We start from the raw sequence: 16775 nt of genomic DNA, 5'->3' as shown, positions 1-16775 counted from the left end.
ATTTTATCATTTACTTAATAGGTATTAAAAATCCATTTTGCATATGATTTCAATATATCAATCGTGAGAGAATGAAACAGCTATACATTAATCAATTTATCTGTAGAAGCTATATCAATCGTGAGAGAATGAAACAGCTATACATTAATCAATTTATCTGTAGAGTTTGTTCAATTATTTTGTGATCAAACTCTGAAAATTTTTGTTACAATGGATTTCATGAATTAATAATAAGATTCCTTTTTCACTTATGTCTATTGTTGTTTCTTACTTAATACTTATTAAAAAACTTTTTGCACATGATATAACATTTATTTAGATAAAAATTAAAATTAATACAAAGTTTATTTGTATTCCAGAAATTTGGCAATTATCAGAATGCAATAAATGAAATTATATATATACATATATATGTATTCTCTTTAAATGTGCAAATCTATATTCTCTCACATTTTGAATTATATATATTGCAAAAAATCACAAGTATGAGATGAAATCATTAATAATGCATGCAATAACTGAATGCATATGATTTCAATATATCAATCGTGAGAGAATGAAACAGCTATACATTAATCAATTTATCTATGAATGTTAATATATCAAATAAAAAAAAAGATTAAGCAAAAATGTATAGAATGTTTATTTAGTATACTTTAGACGAAAACTTTGTCTAAGTGTGCGTGAAGTATGTCATCAATAATCCCTTTACCTCTTTTAATCATATCGTTAAACAATTCAACCAAATAATTTTGAAATTTATGTCTTATAAAAATGTTTTATTACTCATTATATACTTATTTGTTTGCTCAAAATAAAAAATTAGTAGTTTAAAGTTGAAACGATTGTACCACCCCATTCGATAACTGTGAAGCCATCACGATTGAATCTTGGAAGATCTTGTGGTTCAATATCACAAGGAGAGTCGAGAGGAAGAGCAGCGAAGAAGACTCTGTTTACGTTCTGTGGTTTAGGTTCGACAGTCAGTGGACACATATCGTCGAAGTTTTCGAATTGGAAGCATATTTTGACGAATTTGTAAGAGACAAGTTTTGGACACCAGTATGTGATGAAGTCACATATCTCACAATCATTGAGATTCATCATTTTGAGTTTATCATGGAAGAAATCAACACAATCTTCGCCTTTGATGATGAAACCTCGTCCCATGTTGAGATTAGGATAGAAGAGTGTTTCCCAGAAGAGATATCTCATCTTCTTTCCAAGGTGTTCGATTTCTCCTGATGGATATGCTTTAACTTTCCATGTGCTTCCTTCATCGAAAGATGGGTAAACAAATGAAAAAATTCCATCATTGATTTTGATGTTAACATTAACATCCATTTCTTTTTTTGGATACAAATATATGACTGGTTTTCCCCCGCGATTTCTTAAAGAAAGTTTAAGAACACTTCCATCATGCATTTTATAATCTGATAAAGGATGATTTTCAAAGAATTGTCTTATACCAAATACTATTTTGAAATCATTTGGTGTTAAAACCGCTGCTTGTGCGATTTGTTGTAAAAATTCTGTCGAACTCATATCATCTCTAACACCAGAAACATTTATAATGAAATGATCCATACAATTTACTTTTACTCTGTAACCACCACTACCAAGTGATATTGATTTGGGAGGTTTATTTGCAAGAGAATTGCTACCGCAACAGCATTCATCGGGTTTTGAATTAGCTTCGGTTCGTGGTGAATTCTTGTAGAATGAAAATATTTTAGAAAGTGTCGGAATTCCAAGAACAGAGTTGAAAGTATCTTCAACTTCTTCAACTTCTTGGAATGTCTTGAAATCGACTGTACGTGCACGACTCATCATCTTAAACATGTCATCTTTACCATAATGTTCAGAAAGATTTTTGAACAAGTTTGCAAATTGATTTGACGTTAATGTTGCGTAATTTAAAATTTTACACATTTGTAGAGGTTTTGTATTAGATAAGAACTCATCATCATCGATATATTTTGATATATTTTCACCAATTGCTCTCCAATTTGACTCCATGAATCAGAATAAAAATGAAATTTTGAATTTTTTTTCCACCTCAGAAATCAAAAGTCGTAGATGTAAATAAACAAAAACAAAATTCCATAATTACTGTTATAAGCAACTATCCAACTCATGTATATTCATTCTCAAATATTCAAATATTGCAACTTTAAGAATTAATTTATCCTTTCCAAATCAGTCATAAAATATCTTTCCTGTAGTATTCTCGAGTCTCTTTGTTTTGTTTTTAAACAAATATCTTTTAATCCAGTAAGGTTTAACAACTTATACCAAGATATTGATATATTACCCTGTCTAATATCAAATTGGTCAATAAATTATTTTACATTGAAGTTTTGAAGATAGTTACATGTGAATAAAACAAATACATTAAAAGCAAAGAATTAATATAAAAGAAATGAATCATAAGATATATGCTAAGGCTTGTAAAAGGATTGAATGTTGTCTTTTTCATATATTCCCCGGTGATGGTGGCAGATACAATAAAAGAGATAAGAATCAGAAACTTATACCTTTTTTAATGAATTTCATTTATGAACTGCTTTCACATACAAGTGTTTGATCGTGATTTAGTATTAATATTGTTCAATATCCATTTTCAAAAAATTCCACAAAACAGATATTGATTCATAAGTCATAACTACATTATAAAAATAAAAGTACATACTTGTGTGATAATTATTTCATAAAGAGAAACAGTATGATAGCTATTTCTTTCGTACTCTCAAAATCAAGGAGAATTTGAATTGAAATTATACAAAATCCTATCATACCAAAAATAAATCTGCTTCTAATTTAGAGAATCAGAACCGATTTGAATTATTTGATAATTTCGGTAAATTGTCAAAAAGCAGGCAAATGGATTTGAGGCAACGTAAGAAGAATGTCATTGATATGAATCCACCAGCTCTGCAAACATATATAACCCAGCTATGCGATAATATTAATCAAAATGAATCAATTCTATTCAAAGTAGCTCAAAATAATTTCCAATTTTACGTAGAATCAACATATAGGATAGCAGAAGACTCAAATGAAGCAAGCTACTTCCTTGATGAGTTATTTGTTGCAATTTCGCTTCAACAACAATCCGCAATTAATCACATTTATTTATTAAACTCCCTAATTGATGTATATCTTGGCGACAAGATTAGCAAAGCAAACAGAATGACTCGTGATTTAATAAACTTACCACCAATACCAAACCAAAAGGTCTGGGATGGTTTAGCAATTCTCCTAAATTGGATGGCTAAGACGCTACGTGCTTCAATACAACTAATACTTAAGCCACTTGCCGATTCTATGTGGAGGTGGTGCTATTCCAAAGAAATTGATCATTGCCAATCAGGTTTAATGCTTATGAAATTATTTTTAACCAACTTTCCTGGATTTCTTGAAGAACATTTCTTCCAAGTTCAAAGTATTATACGTTCTAGTATGGAGAACCCTAATGATATGATCAGAAGTGCGGCAGAATCTTCCTTAATAGCAGCCATTTCAAAACCTGAAACACGTGAACATTTCCGCGTTGTTACACTATGTGCCAGTTTGAATTTTACGTTAAGCGAAAAGAAATGGCAGGATTTCGCCGGAGCAATTAAAGCTGCGAATATAGTTGTATCGATAATCCCAGAAAATTTAGCTTGCTTTACATTTGTAAGTTTACCACTATCATTTCTGAATGAACGAGATATAGAATGTCAAGTTGCAACACTCAAAGTTTTAACATTTGCACTTCAAACAACACCTTCGCTATTTACGGCAGAGATTATCGTCAACATTCTCAATGAATTTAGAACTTTACTCAAAAAGAAATCGAATTACCGAAGAGAAATCTTATTTACTTTTGGAGACTTCTTATTACAACGAAAGCCACCATATTTTACAAAAGAAATCACGATTATACAGAAATTACGAGCTTCTCTAAGCGATCAGATCGATTGCGAACAAGCCTGTTACGCAATAATCGGAATTAATTCGGTATTAGATTTAAACGCCTCTGAATTTAACTCAATATACCAGCAACCATTAACTGATGTAATTGTTGATGGGTTAGTTAAGCTTTCCAAGAACAATCCCGATAAAAGATCATTTGTTCTAAATTCCTTCATAAGTCTGGCCAATACATTGATTCTTTCTCAAGCATCGCCACAACAGATAATTGTTTACTGCAACGGATTCGTCAAACTCGACATTCCGCCGCAATATTTTACGACCACTTTAATTTATCAATGTTTACTCTTCCTTAGTAATCCAGAATTAGCTGTGAGAACATCTGTTACATCGTTCATATCAAACTACGCTTCAAAGAAGCAATCAAACGATGTTTCAAAATTATTATTAAGTGCCGCCTGTACAGAGCCTAATTTAGACCTTAAAATGAAACTTGTTACATCATCAACCTTGGTTCCACCTTTAGATGACACTTATTTCATTCCTATCAAAACATTATTGCATGATGAATCTGCAAACATCCGAAAAGCTGCATTAGACCTATTGGCAACGCACGTAGATGACCCAAAGGTTGTGGTTATCTTCAAAGATTTCCTTTCCGAACAAGTTTCGATTTTGAAAAACGAGATATCTTTCTCAAAATCGGCCATTTACTCGATTCTCATGATTGCAACATCCCTAGAAAAGGAGAACCCCTCATTCCTGAACACGTTGTTCTCTCCTTTCTCAACATTTATTATTTTACATCTTGTAGAGATAAAAGACAAGCTACCGACCTGCGCGTTATCATTATTATCACATGTTATTGACATTTCTTCAGCCGATGTCGACGTAGCTAAACTTACAAAAGTTCATATATCTACTTCTTTGACAATCCACTCATCCAAGAAACGCCTTGATGCTGCATTAGAGCTTATTATGGCAGCCTTGAAGTATACAGACCTTAAATTTAGCATCTACCGCGAGAATTTTTATTTGGTCAGAATGTTATTTGATCTTGGCAGTTTAGGTGAGTCGGATGTTACGAGATCGAAACTTTTATCAGTTTTATCGATGATTGGCTCAGTAAGACAAGATACTTTCGAGTCAGATTTAGTCCGAAATGCAATGACAGCTTATTCTACTTCATATTTCATTTCCTTGCTCGAATCAAACAGCCCAGTCGAATGTTTGATATTCGCTTCAGCAGGAGTTTCTCTTTCCTTGTTATTTAGCATATTAAGAGACGAATCTTTTTCGGCTCTTCACGCTTCCACCATAGAAGCACTCTTAGCAGTCATAAAAGTGCAGTCTCAGTTCGGAAATCGGCTTGAAAACACTCTAATCAAGCAGATGAACGATTTATTAACTCATTGCGGCCAAAGTACCTCAAATATATTACTTTCCAACATCACAACTCTCATTGCCGTATTGGGAGATCGTTTCCGACCCTTAGTTCCTCATGTCGTAGATTTTATTTGCCAAAAATGGACCAAACTCGACAAAGGCCAGCTTATTCGTATCACAGATTGGCTTGTAAACAGTGCCCATGATGCAGCAGAGCCATTTATCCCAAGATTGGCCACAGTTTTCATAAATGGAATTATGACGTACGACGATCGCACCGTAGACTCGATTTTCTCAGTATTTATGAGCTTCTCTGAACAAGTTGCTGCCATAACCCATATAATTTACCCTCCAATGCTGTTATGGATATCTTATAACGCTAAATCTCCAATAATTAACGATGTTTTGACCAGAACCAGGTTCATCTTTGTCAACAGTGATACTTCCCAGTTCTGTGGCCAGATAATCCAATGCATGATTGACGTAATCAAGCAAGATCACATTTTACAAGACAAAATTCTTGATATTTTATGTATTGTCGCATCCCATTGCGGCATGTCATTTCTTCTTTTCTTGCCCCGTCTCAATGGTCTCTTCGATGTCTTCAGCCATCCAGTTTTGAAAGAAATAATTTTGACATTGAAAAACGGTGGCAAAATTTCTGAAGTAAAGAAACTCATGAATTTTGTTTCTCCTGATTCGAGGCAACAAGCTGTTCTCAACAGGAAGAAATCCACTATCAACAAACCCAGAGAAGCGTCATTTGTCGCAATGGCTCCAAAACAAGCGTCAGATGAAATTCAATGGTTAAATTGGTCGAATGACTTTTTCTATGGAATTGTAAAGAATTCAATTTCCAGAGCCATATCAGCATGTTACACATTATGTATGCGACATGCAGAAGTATGTCGAACCATCTATCCATTGGCCATCAGTTTGGTTTACGTGATTTCTCTTGAAGACAAATCGAACAAAGGAAACATTGTTACGATTTTTCAGTCTGTTTTCTCAGAAAACGAAGCTCCGAGATCAGTCATCAGACACTTTTTGGCAGCAATAGAGATTTTAGAGATACTTAATATCAAGACACCAATAAGTACTGAATCAATAGCGATGGCTGCTTCGAAATCAGGTGTTTTCCAACAAGCGCTCAGAGCAACAGAGAATTTGTACGAACAAGGAAATTTCGATTTGGCTGAGAAACTCATTATTTTGAATCAGTCATTGAATCTTCCTTTAGCAGCACAAGGAATTCTCAAACAGAGTCGACAGAAAGGACTAGTTGTTAAACAGGATTTGTTGTATGAAAAACTCGGAATGTGGGATGACGCATTGGAAATGGCAGAAAAGAATTTGATTTCGCATCCGAAAGACTACAATTTGTTACTAAGAAAAATCAAATGTCTTTCGCAGTTATCGAGATACGACGAGATCAGATTATACAACGCTGATTTGCTCATGAAAGCAAACGCGGACATCCATTTGTTCGATTACAGTTCTTTCATGAAAAGTTGTGAAGAATTGTCGAAGAAGAAAATTGAATACGAAAATGACGATTATTTCTGGTATTTGGCCATTTATTACGTCATCAAAAAAGAAAACTCGAAATCGATAAAAATAATTGAAGAATTACGTCAACAGAGGATTTCGAATCTTTTCCCTGTAATCCATGAAGATTATGAACGAGCAATTACTCCTTTGAGCGAAATTGATGCTTTGCAGCAACTGTACGAGATCATTGATGTTTTGAAGTTAAAGGATCTTTCGAACAGTCCATTACCAAACGAAAGAAACAAAGCGAATTCCGAAATTTCCAAAATTTTGCAAGTTTGGAAAGAAAGATTCAAATTAATGCACAAAAACCAACAGAGTTTGCATAGATATTTATATCTGGCAACAATAGCATTTGAGCCAAAGGATCTACAAGAACAATGGCTATTTTTCATCGATCTAAGTTTGTCAAACAAATCTTATTCTTTGACAAAATCTGTAATCAATTATTTGAATCAAAAAGTGACAGAAAAAGAGTCACTTTTTAGAAATAAATTATCGATTTTTGAGTGCAAGTTATCACATTGTTTAGGGGATACAGAGAGTATTAGCAGACTTCAGAACATCATGAACACGTTAAATGGCAATGATCTTTTAGAAGAATGCGCAAATACTTTAGGTATTTGGTTGTCAAAACCGGAAAAAATCAGAGAAGTTTTGAATCAAGTTTACAAAACATCAAAGAAACCGGAGACATTCGAAAAGTGGTCGAGAACTAATTTATCATTATATAAGACTACGAAAGAAATGTCTTATGTTGAAGACGCTTTAAACGGCGCAATAAGTGGTTTAATTGCAACAGAAGGAAAAACAATAAACTTGTCACTTTTGTTGTTAAGTTTATTATGTTTAGTACCTGAAGATGATGAGAAAACCATGGGAATATTCAGGGATAGAATGAAAGAGATACAACCACATAAATGGATTGACATTGTTCCACAGATAATTGCGAGATTAACAAGAGATGATACTTGTTTCCACAAAACTTTGTTTGATTTGTTGTTTTACATTGGCGAAATCCATCCAAACGCCATTGTTTATCCAATGATGGTCCAATACAAGAGCGATAATGATCTCAGGAGATCAATCGCAAAAAGAATTTTTGAGAAGCTCGAAATGAAATACAACAACATCACAAATAACATAACTGACATTGCGAATGAGATGATGCGTGTTTCTGTTTCATGGTTCGAACTCGCTTATCAATGCATCGATGAATCATCTCATGAATTCTGTCCTGATGTCAACAAACAAATGATGTTGAAATTCTTAGACCCTCTAAAGGAAATTCTTTCTAAAAAATGCGAAACATGCATGGAAAGTAAATTCTTCGCACAAAACTACAGTCATTTGAAGATTGCTTTCGGATTACTCAAAAAATACGAAGAAAACGATGATTTAGGGTCATTAAATGAAGTATGGGATCATTTTTCAACTGTTTTCAACAAATTAAGGAATGTTTGTAATGACATGAATGAACTTAAATTACAAGAGATTTCTCCTGTTTTGTTTAATCTCCATAACTCTGATTTGGCTGTTCCAGGAACATACGAATTCTCCAAACCTCTTGTTTATATAAGTTCTTTCAAAAATGTCATAAAAATCATCAATTCCAAACAAAGACCTCGAAAGATTTGTATCACAGGAAGTGATGGAAACAAGTACAAATTCCTTTTGAAAGCTCATGAAGACACAAGACTTGATGAACGTGTCATGCAGTTGTTTGATTTCATTAATACTCTTGTTGACAACTCTGTTTTGAGAATGAAGAATTTCCTTGGAATGACAACTTATAGAGTTGTTCCAATTACAGGAGAAGTTGGATTAATTGGCTGGGTAAACGATTGTGGAACATTGCATGAAGCTGTAAAAGAATCACGTCGTAAAAGAGGAATGAAAATTCAAGCGGAAATGCAATCTACAATTAATTACGCGCCAAACTATGATACCCTTAAATTGGATGATAAACTCATTGCTTTCAAGAAAGGTCTTCAAGCAACGGATGGTTTAGATGTCAGGAGAATTCTCCTTGCTTCTGCTCCTTCGACAGCAACATGGTTAACAAGAAGAACTACTTACGCATCATCTATGGCGATTATTTCAATGGCTGGATACATTCTAGGACTTGGAGACAGACACTTTTCCAATATAATGATTGGAAAAACAACTGCGAAATTGGTTCACATCGATTTTGGAGATTGTTTCGAAGTTGCTATGCATAGAGAAAGATTCCCAGAGAAAGTTCCTTTCAGATTAACAAGAATGTTAGTCAATGCTTTAGAAGTATCTAAAATTGAAGGAACATTTAGAACTTGCTGCGAAGATTCTCTTGATTTGATGCGTCAGAACGGACGTCAAATATTGTCATTGCTTGAAGCATTCATTCACGATCCTCTTCTCCAGAGACAGACGAATCATAGTGGTTCATCAAATGTTGATGACGCTGTTTCTGCAGTGAAGAGAATCTCAGACAAACTGAGTGGAAATGATTTCGAAGGAATGCAAGGAAACCTCAAAGTCAGTGACCAGGTTGAACTGCTCATTGCTCAAGCAATGGATGAAAAGAATTTGTGCCAGATGTTCAGTGGTTGGTGTCCATGGTGGTGAAAAATTTTTGTTGTTTATAGATATATATCTTTATATATACTTTATACTTTTTTATTTTTATGTTTGTATTAAAATTGTATGTGTATATTGTCTTTATAACTTTTCTTTATATAAGCTTAGATTTAAATTGCAAAATTCAGTTTTTTTTTTCTGGAGCAAATATCTCTTAAGGATGTACTTGAATGATGTTTGATTCAAAAATTTGAATTATATCAAGCGTTTTGAGAATATACTCTGTTAGTACACAATAATTCTGAAAAGATTATAGAGTTCATAAAATTATTTTAATATTTCACGTCAAAAATTAATTATTCCCCATCAAGTCTATGATCACAGTTTTTTTGGACAGAGTACATATGGTTGCACCTGGAGACCTCAAACTAGCCAAGAAGAATTCGAACTAAACATTTTATATCTTTTTTTTTGACTAAAATTCTTTCAATTTAAATAGTTATACCCAATTACAAGCATTGACTTTCTCTGAAACTTTAAAGTTCATTCGAATTTCTCTTATTTCTTATTTCGCATGATGATTTCATGTCATTTACAATTACAACAATGAAATATTTGATAATGTAATCGATATTACAGGTAATCCTTTATATTTTGGAAATTCATATCGATATAAAACTTAAGACAGATATCTGTGTGCATAAGAATCTTCTTCCAAAAGCATTATTTGAATTTTTAAGATTGACTGAAGAATTCGTGACAATAGGAACATTTATATCAATTTTTGTATGTTGATCAAATGCATGCTGTTTATGAGGAAGATTAAGCACATTAGATGCTTTTTGTTTCCCACTTTCAGTGTGGAAAATCAAATTTAATGTTTTTGCTTTATTATGATTAAAAAATGTTTCGGGCGGGGCTTGAACCCGCGACCGTCTGCTTATAAGACAGATGTGCTAACCGACTGCACCACCGAAACCTTCGAGAAAATGGCAATAAGTGATTTTAAGATAAATATTATGCACTTTTCCATCATTTGAGAATGACTTTCAAATCAATTAGGAGAGCCAGAAAGAATTTTAAGATCATTTCTAATATAACATATGAACTAATTAAAAGTTAAACAAGTTAATTAAAATAATATTTTATTCTTAAAATAAAAATTTCCCATCATATGTCGGAAATTGAATTTAAAAAAAAAGGTAGTGGGGCTTCCAGGCGCGTTGCGCCCTCTAGCCCATAAGAAATTTTTCCCAAGACCCAAGAGGAGGACCGAACCCCAGCCGACCAGCCGGTGACTTTTTTGTAGAGCACTCAAAATAGTATAACTTTGTCCGGACAAGTAAGGGTCTATCGTCGCTACAGGAAAAGTTACAGGCGTTCCAAGGAAGTATACTTTGAGAAGCCTTTTCTCCCTTTTAAAACAAGATAGGACGGTTATTTTACAAAACTGACAACACTTTGACCGAGTAGTTTTTTGTGCTGAACAAAAAGTGTCATATAAACATCTGTCAAAAACCGCTTTTTAACTTCACTTAAAATGTCACGTAAGCTACGTAAGAATATACGTAAGAGGAAGGGAGCATTGAAACATCCAATAGTAAAACTGACACCACAACAACAGTTGCAACAACAAATGATGAATGACCCCACTATGTTGCAACAAATGTCAAGCAACCATATGCTTTTAAACCGAGTTATTGGTGCACAGAGTGGAGGTTTAAGAGCGGCACTTTTAGCGAAAATGGCAGGCTATGGTGGAGCTGCAGACGGAACAGCTTATAACCCTCAATGTCAAATGAATTTGAGTTCACTCAAAAATCAAATAACAGATGTCAAAAAGTCAAACATAGACATACAGAAACAAATAAGTGAAAACGAAAAGAAACTAGAATATGACAGACACACAAAGAAACTCAATGAGTTAAACGTAGAGAAAAAGAAGAAAGAAGAACAACTGAAAGAACTAAGTACAGAGGAATATGCGAAAAAAGTGTCAGAAAAAGCAGCAGAAGTAGCAAAAATGGAACAAGATGTTATAAATTTGAAAAACCATACTACTCAATATAAAGTACTGAAAGATGAAGAGATAAAACAAAAAGCCCTGAAGACATATATGGATAGCGATGAGTATAAAAAAGAAGTTGAAGCAAATGTAAAGGCAGAAAAACTTTTACAGTTGCAAAACCAAACCGTACAGTATGAAAACTTAGCACAAGAAAGTAAAAATAACGACGCAGCCATGCAAAAGGCAATGAAAAGCGCAGAATATATAAAAGCTAATAATGACTGGTTAGATGCCCAAGCCAACGCTAAAGCAGCCCAACTTATAGGGTCAATAAGGACAAAAATACAAGCGGATGAAGACAGTTCAAATGAAGCTTTAATGAATGCTGACTTTAAGAATGCCTTCGAAGCTCTTCATAGTAAGGTGAAACTAGTGAACGACTTCTCATCTGGAAAGAAACTGAAGTCTGAAGGTTTCGACAAAGAGTTAAGAGAAGTAGCACAAAATATGACGAAAATAACAGATGCAGCAACGAGACAGGCAGTTCAAAGTGCCTATGACGCCGTTAGAGCAACTGTTGTGGAAAGTCAAGAAAAAGAGTTACAACAGACCAAAACAGACCTAGTAAATGCTTTCTTAAGAACGAAAAGTCAGGTAGGACATTATGCTGCAGATGGAACATATGTGCCAGCTGGTGGAACTTATATACCACCAAACCCTCCAAGAGAAGCACCTGCACCAGGACTACCTAAAACATTTACATCGTCACATGGACACAGACACAGGCATGCACCAAAACCAACACAACAACCAACAGTTCAAAATCCAGCACCACAACAACAACCAAAACCAACAGTTCAAAATCCTGCACAACAACCAACAGTTCAAAATCCAGCACAGCAACCAACAGTTCAAAATCCAGCACCACAACCAAAACCAGCACAACAACCACCTCCACAACCAGCACAGCAACCAACAGTTCAAAACCCTGCACAACAACAACCACAAACAGAGCAAGGACATAAAAGAAGTAGAGAAAAAGGAAACCAAGAATTCTTAAAAATGCTTAAGGAAGATTATGGTTACCCAGATACTCTTGACTTTAGTGACAGATATAAAGAAGCTATTAGAAAGTTCAAGGAAGGAAATACTGACCCGAACCTATTTAGCTTTATGGTTCAGCACCAAATGGGATATAATTTCAAACCTGGAAAATACAAGCTCGCTAAGGGATATGATTTAATAGCATATCATCCAAATGACATGACTGAATTTACTCCGAGATATTTGGTGTCAGAGATAAATGATAATTCAACTATCTTCATGAAACGCGTAAAAAATAGAGACGGAACGAAAGAAGAAAGGTTTATGAGTCCGGATGACTTAGATAGGGAACTTGTTAAAAACGGTCTCGGAATATATGAAATGCCAGCAGATGAGGTACAAGAAACTCAACAGGAAGAAGTTCAGATACAACCAGACATGGAAGAAATAGTTCAGCAACAACAGCTAGAAGAGCCTGAAGGAAACGAACAAGTCCCTCCTTTGGAAACTAACTTCACAGAACTAGATGAAGATTTGGAACAGCCGAAAAATCTTGACCCTCAACAAGTGTATGCGGAGAATATGGAATCTTTCCAAGAGTCTAAGAAAAATTCGGCTGACATAGTAGAAGAATATCGAAAAATGTTCGCCGACATACAAAAGACTCCAACATCAGATGAAAATATTCAGCATAGAATGGAAGTACTGAAAGAAAATGTACGCAAATACAATAATCCTTTTTACTTACGACCATATAACGTTCAATCTTTGGCTGAACTCGGTGAAAATAAAAGGTTAAATTTCAACAAAACATATAGAAATGAAACATTGTTTAAAGTTCATTCAGAACCTAACCAATATGGAAACAAACCTACTTTTGTTTCTGCAGACTATGGAACTACAATGAGATGGGGTCATAAAGCTAATCCGGATAGGTGGTTCATAAACTTACAACCTCAATTCCAAGAAGTTGTAGACGCAATGGAAGTGAATGGTGAACCAGATATAGCTGGTATTTTCAGCGCGGCTTTAATGCCATTGAAAGATATGAAACATGCAGATATTTTGGACCAGTATGAAATGAACATGGCTGAAGGAAATATAACACCTGACGTTCTAGAACATTTATCTCAAAGAACTACACAGAACCATAGAGATGGTATATTTGGTGAAGAGTTTAGAAAGAAAGTTAGGGAGAGAGAAGGAAGAGAACCTATTGTACATGACCTTGCAAACGAAAGTTTGCAAAATGTCATAAAAACTTACTTTGCAGACAACGAAATGAGAAGGGATGAATATTTAAGAAAACTCAAATGGACAGTACCAAATGAAATGTTAGTATTGAAAAACATGTTCCTTGACAAAATAAAACCAACTACAGAAATAAATGACGCAAGACTGAAACATTGGGTAAAAGCTTTCCCATTCACAAAAGATATTATTGGTAACATGGAAAGAAAACCAGAATGGCTACAAAAACATATATTTGGAAACGAGCTTATTCCATATGGACAAGCTCTGTTTGAAGAGCTTGAACCGGAAACTCAGGAAAGAGTCATGCAAACAATACGCGAAGACTCAAATACAAACTATGACAAAATCTTTCTAGGATATAGGTTACCTGAGATGGGCGACCAGAGCCCAAAGGCAAAAAGGACATGGGAAATTTACAACATACTAGGTGAACATGAGGCAAAGATGCAACAACTTGAAGCAGAGGGCAAGTTACCAAAAGCGACACCAAAGAAGAAGAGAAGAGTAGAACAAAGTGAAAGTAGTGAAGAAGTAACTTCATCTAGTGAAAGTAGTGGCAATGAAGGAAAAAGAAGAGTTAAAAACTCAGTCAGGAAGAAAGTAAAGCTTGGTCCGAGTGGGTTCTATTATGATATATAAATCCAACTATTCTATATTTTTACCCATATGAAATGTACGCCGCTCAGAATATAACGCCAACAGTTTTGGATGCCATGAACGGAAATGTTTCCGAATGGTATAACGAATGCGACAATGCCATTAGAAGGTCAGAAATAGTTCCTGGAACTTACGAATATACAACTGCTGTTTCTTATGGAAACGTAGGTGAGTTTGGAGAAGGTTCTTCAACAACAGTAGATATTGCTTGCGACAGGTTTCATATTATTTCTATTGACAACTCATTCTTATACGTGGAACAAGACATTGAAATAAAACCTTCTGCCAAGTTGTCTGACAAGAAAGGTTGCAATGGAATTTTCTATGTCGGATACCAATATGCTCCAGAAGTTTTCATGGGATATAAGATATATTCTAACTCTGACTTAGTTCAAACAGTAACATGGGCAAACTATGAATGGTTCGCTTTGAGAAACTCAGTACAACCACAAGCTAGAGAACAAACAGACCAGTATGCAACTATTGAGAAAATAAGAAGACTTGACCCTAACGTTCCAGGAGTTTATGTTAACCTTTCTGGACAAACTGCAGCAGCAGTAACCAAAGTAAAACTGAAACTTAGAGTTCCTTTGTCATCTTTCCTCATCTTCAGGTTTTTAAGATACTTGCCAAACTGGGCAGGAAAAATTTCTATCGAACTTACTCCAAGCAAAAATAACTTAGTCATTGCACCAACACAAGACCCATTCACTCTTACAGACGTAAAGGGAACAAATAAAACGTCATTCGCCGAATTTTGCAAAGACAAAGTTGACTTAGACTTTGGTTTCTCAAACCTCAACACTGAAGTAAACTATTATTTCAATGCTGCTGGAGATGCTTGGGACCCAGTTAAGTTCACATGCGAAAAATTTGAATGCAAGAGAATAGAAAGCAGACTTGCCGTTTATATGTTGGACCCAGATATTTCAAATGCTTTAGCTGCCAAATATATTGCAGTTCCACTTATGTTCCCTATACACCAAATATCTGTCAAAGACTTTGCAGGTGAAGTTGGAAACCAAAGTGCTGACCCAGGTGCAAGAACAGATATTGCTTTAACAACTGCAATGAAACATGCAGATACTATGTTTGTACTGTTCAGACGAACTATAAATGACTATTCTTGTTTCTACAACCCTGGTATTAAATATCATATAAACATAGATGGCAAATATTATCCAAGAGAAGAATATTCTACAGTTGAGGATATGAGGTCATACAACTTGACATTAGATGCTATGAACTTTAACAACAATTTCACAACAACCATTAACCCTGAAATGCAAAGTTCTATTATGCCATATGTGAAAGTATGGACTCATACAGGAGGTCAAAAAACTCAATATACAAATGGAGACCGTTCAAACTTTTGGCTTGGCATTTCATTTGCTGACTCAGAAGACTTTATGGGTGGTATTTCAACTGTTGGTACAGTTCAAATACAATATACTGGTGACAGAGACGGTCCAGATGAATTGAAAGCAAAGAAGTTTACAAAACCAATAGCACTTTTCACGGAAGATGCTCTTTTGAAGATTCGTTCGATGAAACCTGCTGGGGCTCCTCAGATTGGCATAACGACAGCTTCCATCGAGCAGATTTTGGCAGCAGGTCAGTAAGTTGTTCTTGAACTGACTTCTCTCCGTCAAATATTGACAGTACGCCAGTTTTGACATAATATTGTATTATAAACTTTCCTTTAGTAATATCGGTCAGTTTTGAAGTTATATTTTTGTCTGCTTCAAGAACTTTCACCATTTCAGTTATACCAACTTTCTTTGCTTTATGAAATATTTAGGTTCAGCAAAGACTGCTATTCTATAACATTTTCCATTGTTTGTGTAAAGAACTATTCTGTCAATGTATTTGTATTGTTTGTGAGTATAAACTTTGTTCTGCTTCAATTCAATAAGATATCCGAATACGTCCATCTTTTTATTCTAAGTAAAATGTCATTTCCGAAAAATAGAAGCGTAAGTGTTTCAAAAGGTTTAATGGCGGTGCAGATGTGAAGTTAAATTCACCAACTCAAACAAACAGTCAAAGTGTTATTGTCAATGTCAAAGACAGAGATGTTGAAGTGGGGAAACCATACGAAGACGAAGATGGTATAACAATTGTTCCTGTAAAAGAACCAACATATCCTGAAGTTAACAGAGACTTAAGTTCTGTTGCAGATATTCGAAACGACTACCAACAACTGAAAGACAAACTTCAAACTCAGGAGAAGATTTGTCAAGCTTTAAGTATAATGTTAAACTTGGTCGAACACAACCCTGTAAAAGTGAACTCATATGTCATTGCACCTCATGAAGTTTTGAAAGAACTATTGAAACTTTTGACAGAGGCAGACGATATAAACATCAAAGAAATAGAACCCGACATTAGTTGCTGT

At 34.6% G+C, this 16775-nt stretch overlaps 4 protein-coding genes across 4 annotated transcripts, besides 1 other annotated feature; 3 read left to right on the top strand and 1 right to left on the bottom strand.

Moving 5' to 3' along the window:
• Positions 1 to 692: 692 nt before the first annotated feature.
• On the bottom strand, positions 693 to 2028 carry TVAGG3_0966290 (ubiquitin-like family; the record flags this gene model as incomplete). Its single annotated transcript, XM_001581481.2, has 1 exon — positions 823 to 2019. The coding sequence occupies one exon, from the start codon at positions 2017 to 2019 to the stop codon at positions 823 to 825; it is 1197 nt and encodes a 398-aa protein (XP_001581531.1).
• Positions 2029 to 2878: 850 nt separating this feature from the next.
• On the top strand, positions 2879 to 9529 carry TVAGG3_0966280 (ataxia telangiectasia mutated (ATM) -related family; the record flags this gene model as incomplete). Its single annotated transcript, XM_001581482.1, has 1 exon — positions 2884 to 9462. The coding sequence occupies one exon, from the start codon at positions 2884 to 2886 to the stop codon at positions 9460 to 9462; it is 6579 nt and encodes a 2192-aa protein (XP_001581532.1).
• A 2127-nt stretch (positions 9530 to 11656) lies between these two features.
• TVAGG3_0966270 (protein of unknown function, DUF4106 family) lies at positions 11657 to 12598 on the top strand (the record flags this gene model as incomplete). Its single annotated transcript, XM_051253572.1, has 1 exon — positions 11657 to 12598. A coding segment is annotated over one exon (942 nt), but the record flags the coding sequence as incomplete, so codon positions are not given.
• A 714-nt stretch (positions 12599 to 13312) lies between these two features.
• Positions 13313 to 16775: part of a mobile genetic element that runs on past the window's edge.
• On the top strand, positions 14392 to 14857 carry TVAGG3_0966260 (uncharacterized protein; the record flags this gene model as incomplete). Its single annotated transcript, XM_051253571.1, has 1 exon — positions 14392 to 14857. A coding segment is annotated over one exon (466 nt), but the record flags the coding sequence as incomplete, so codon positions are not given.

The sequence above is a fragment of the Trichomonas vaginalis genome, chromosome I, assembly GCF_026262505.1.
Source record: "Trichomonas vaginalis G3 chromosome I, whole genome shotgun sequence".
NCBI classification, from domain to species: Eukaryota; Parabasalia; order Trichomonadida; family Trichomonadidae; genus Trichomonas; species Trichomonas vaginalis.
This window is presented reverse-complemented; position numbering and strand designations above follow the sequence as displayed.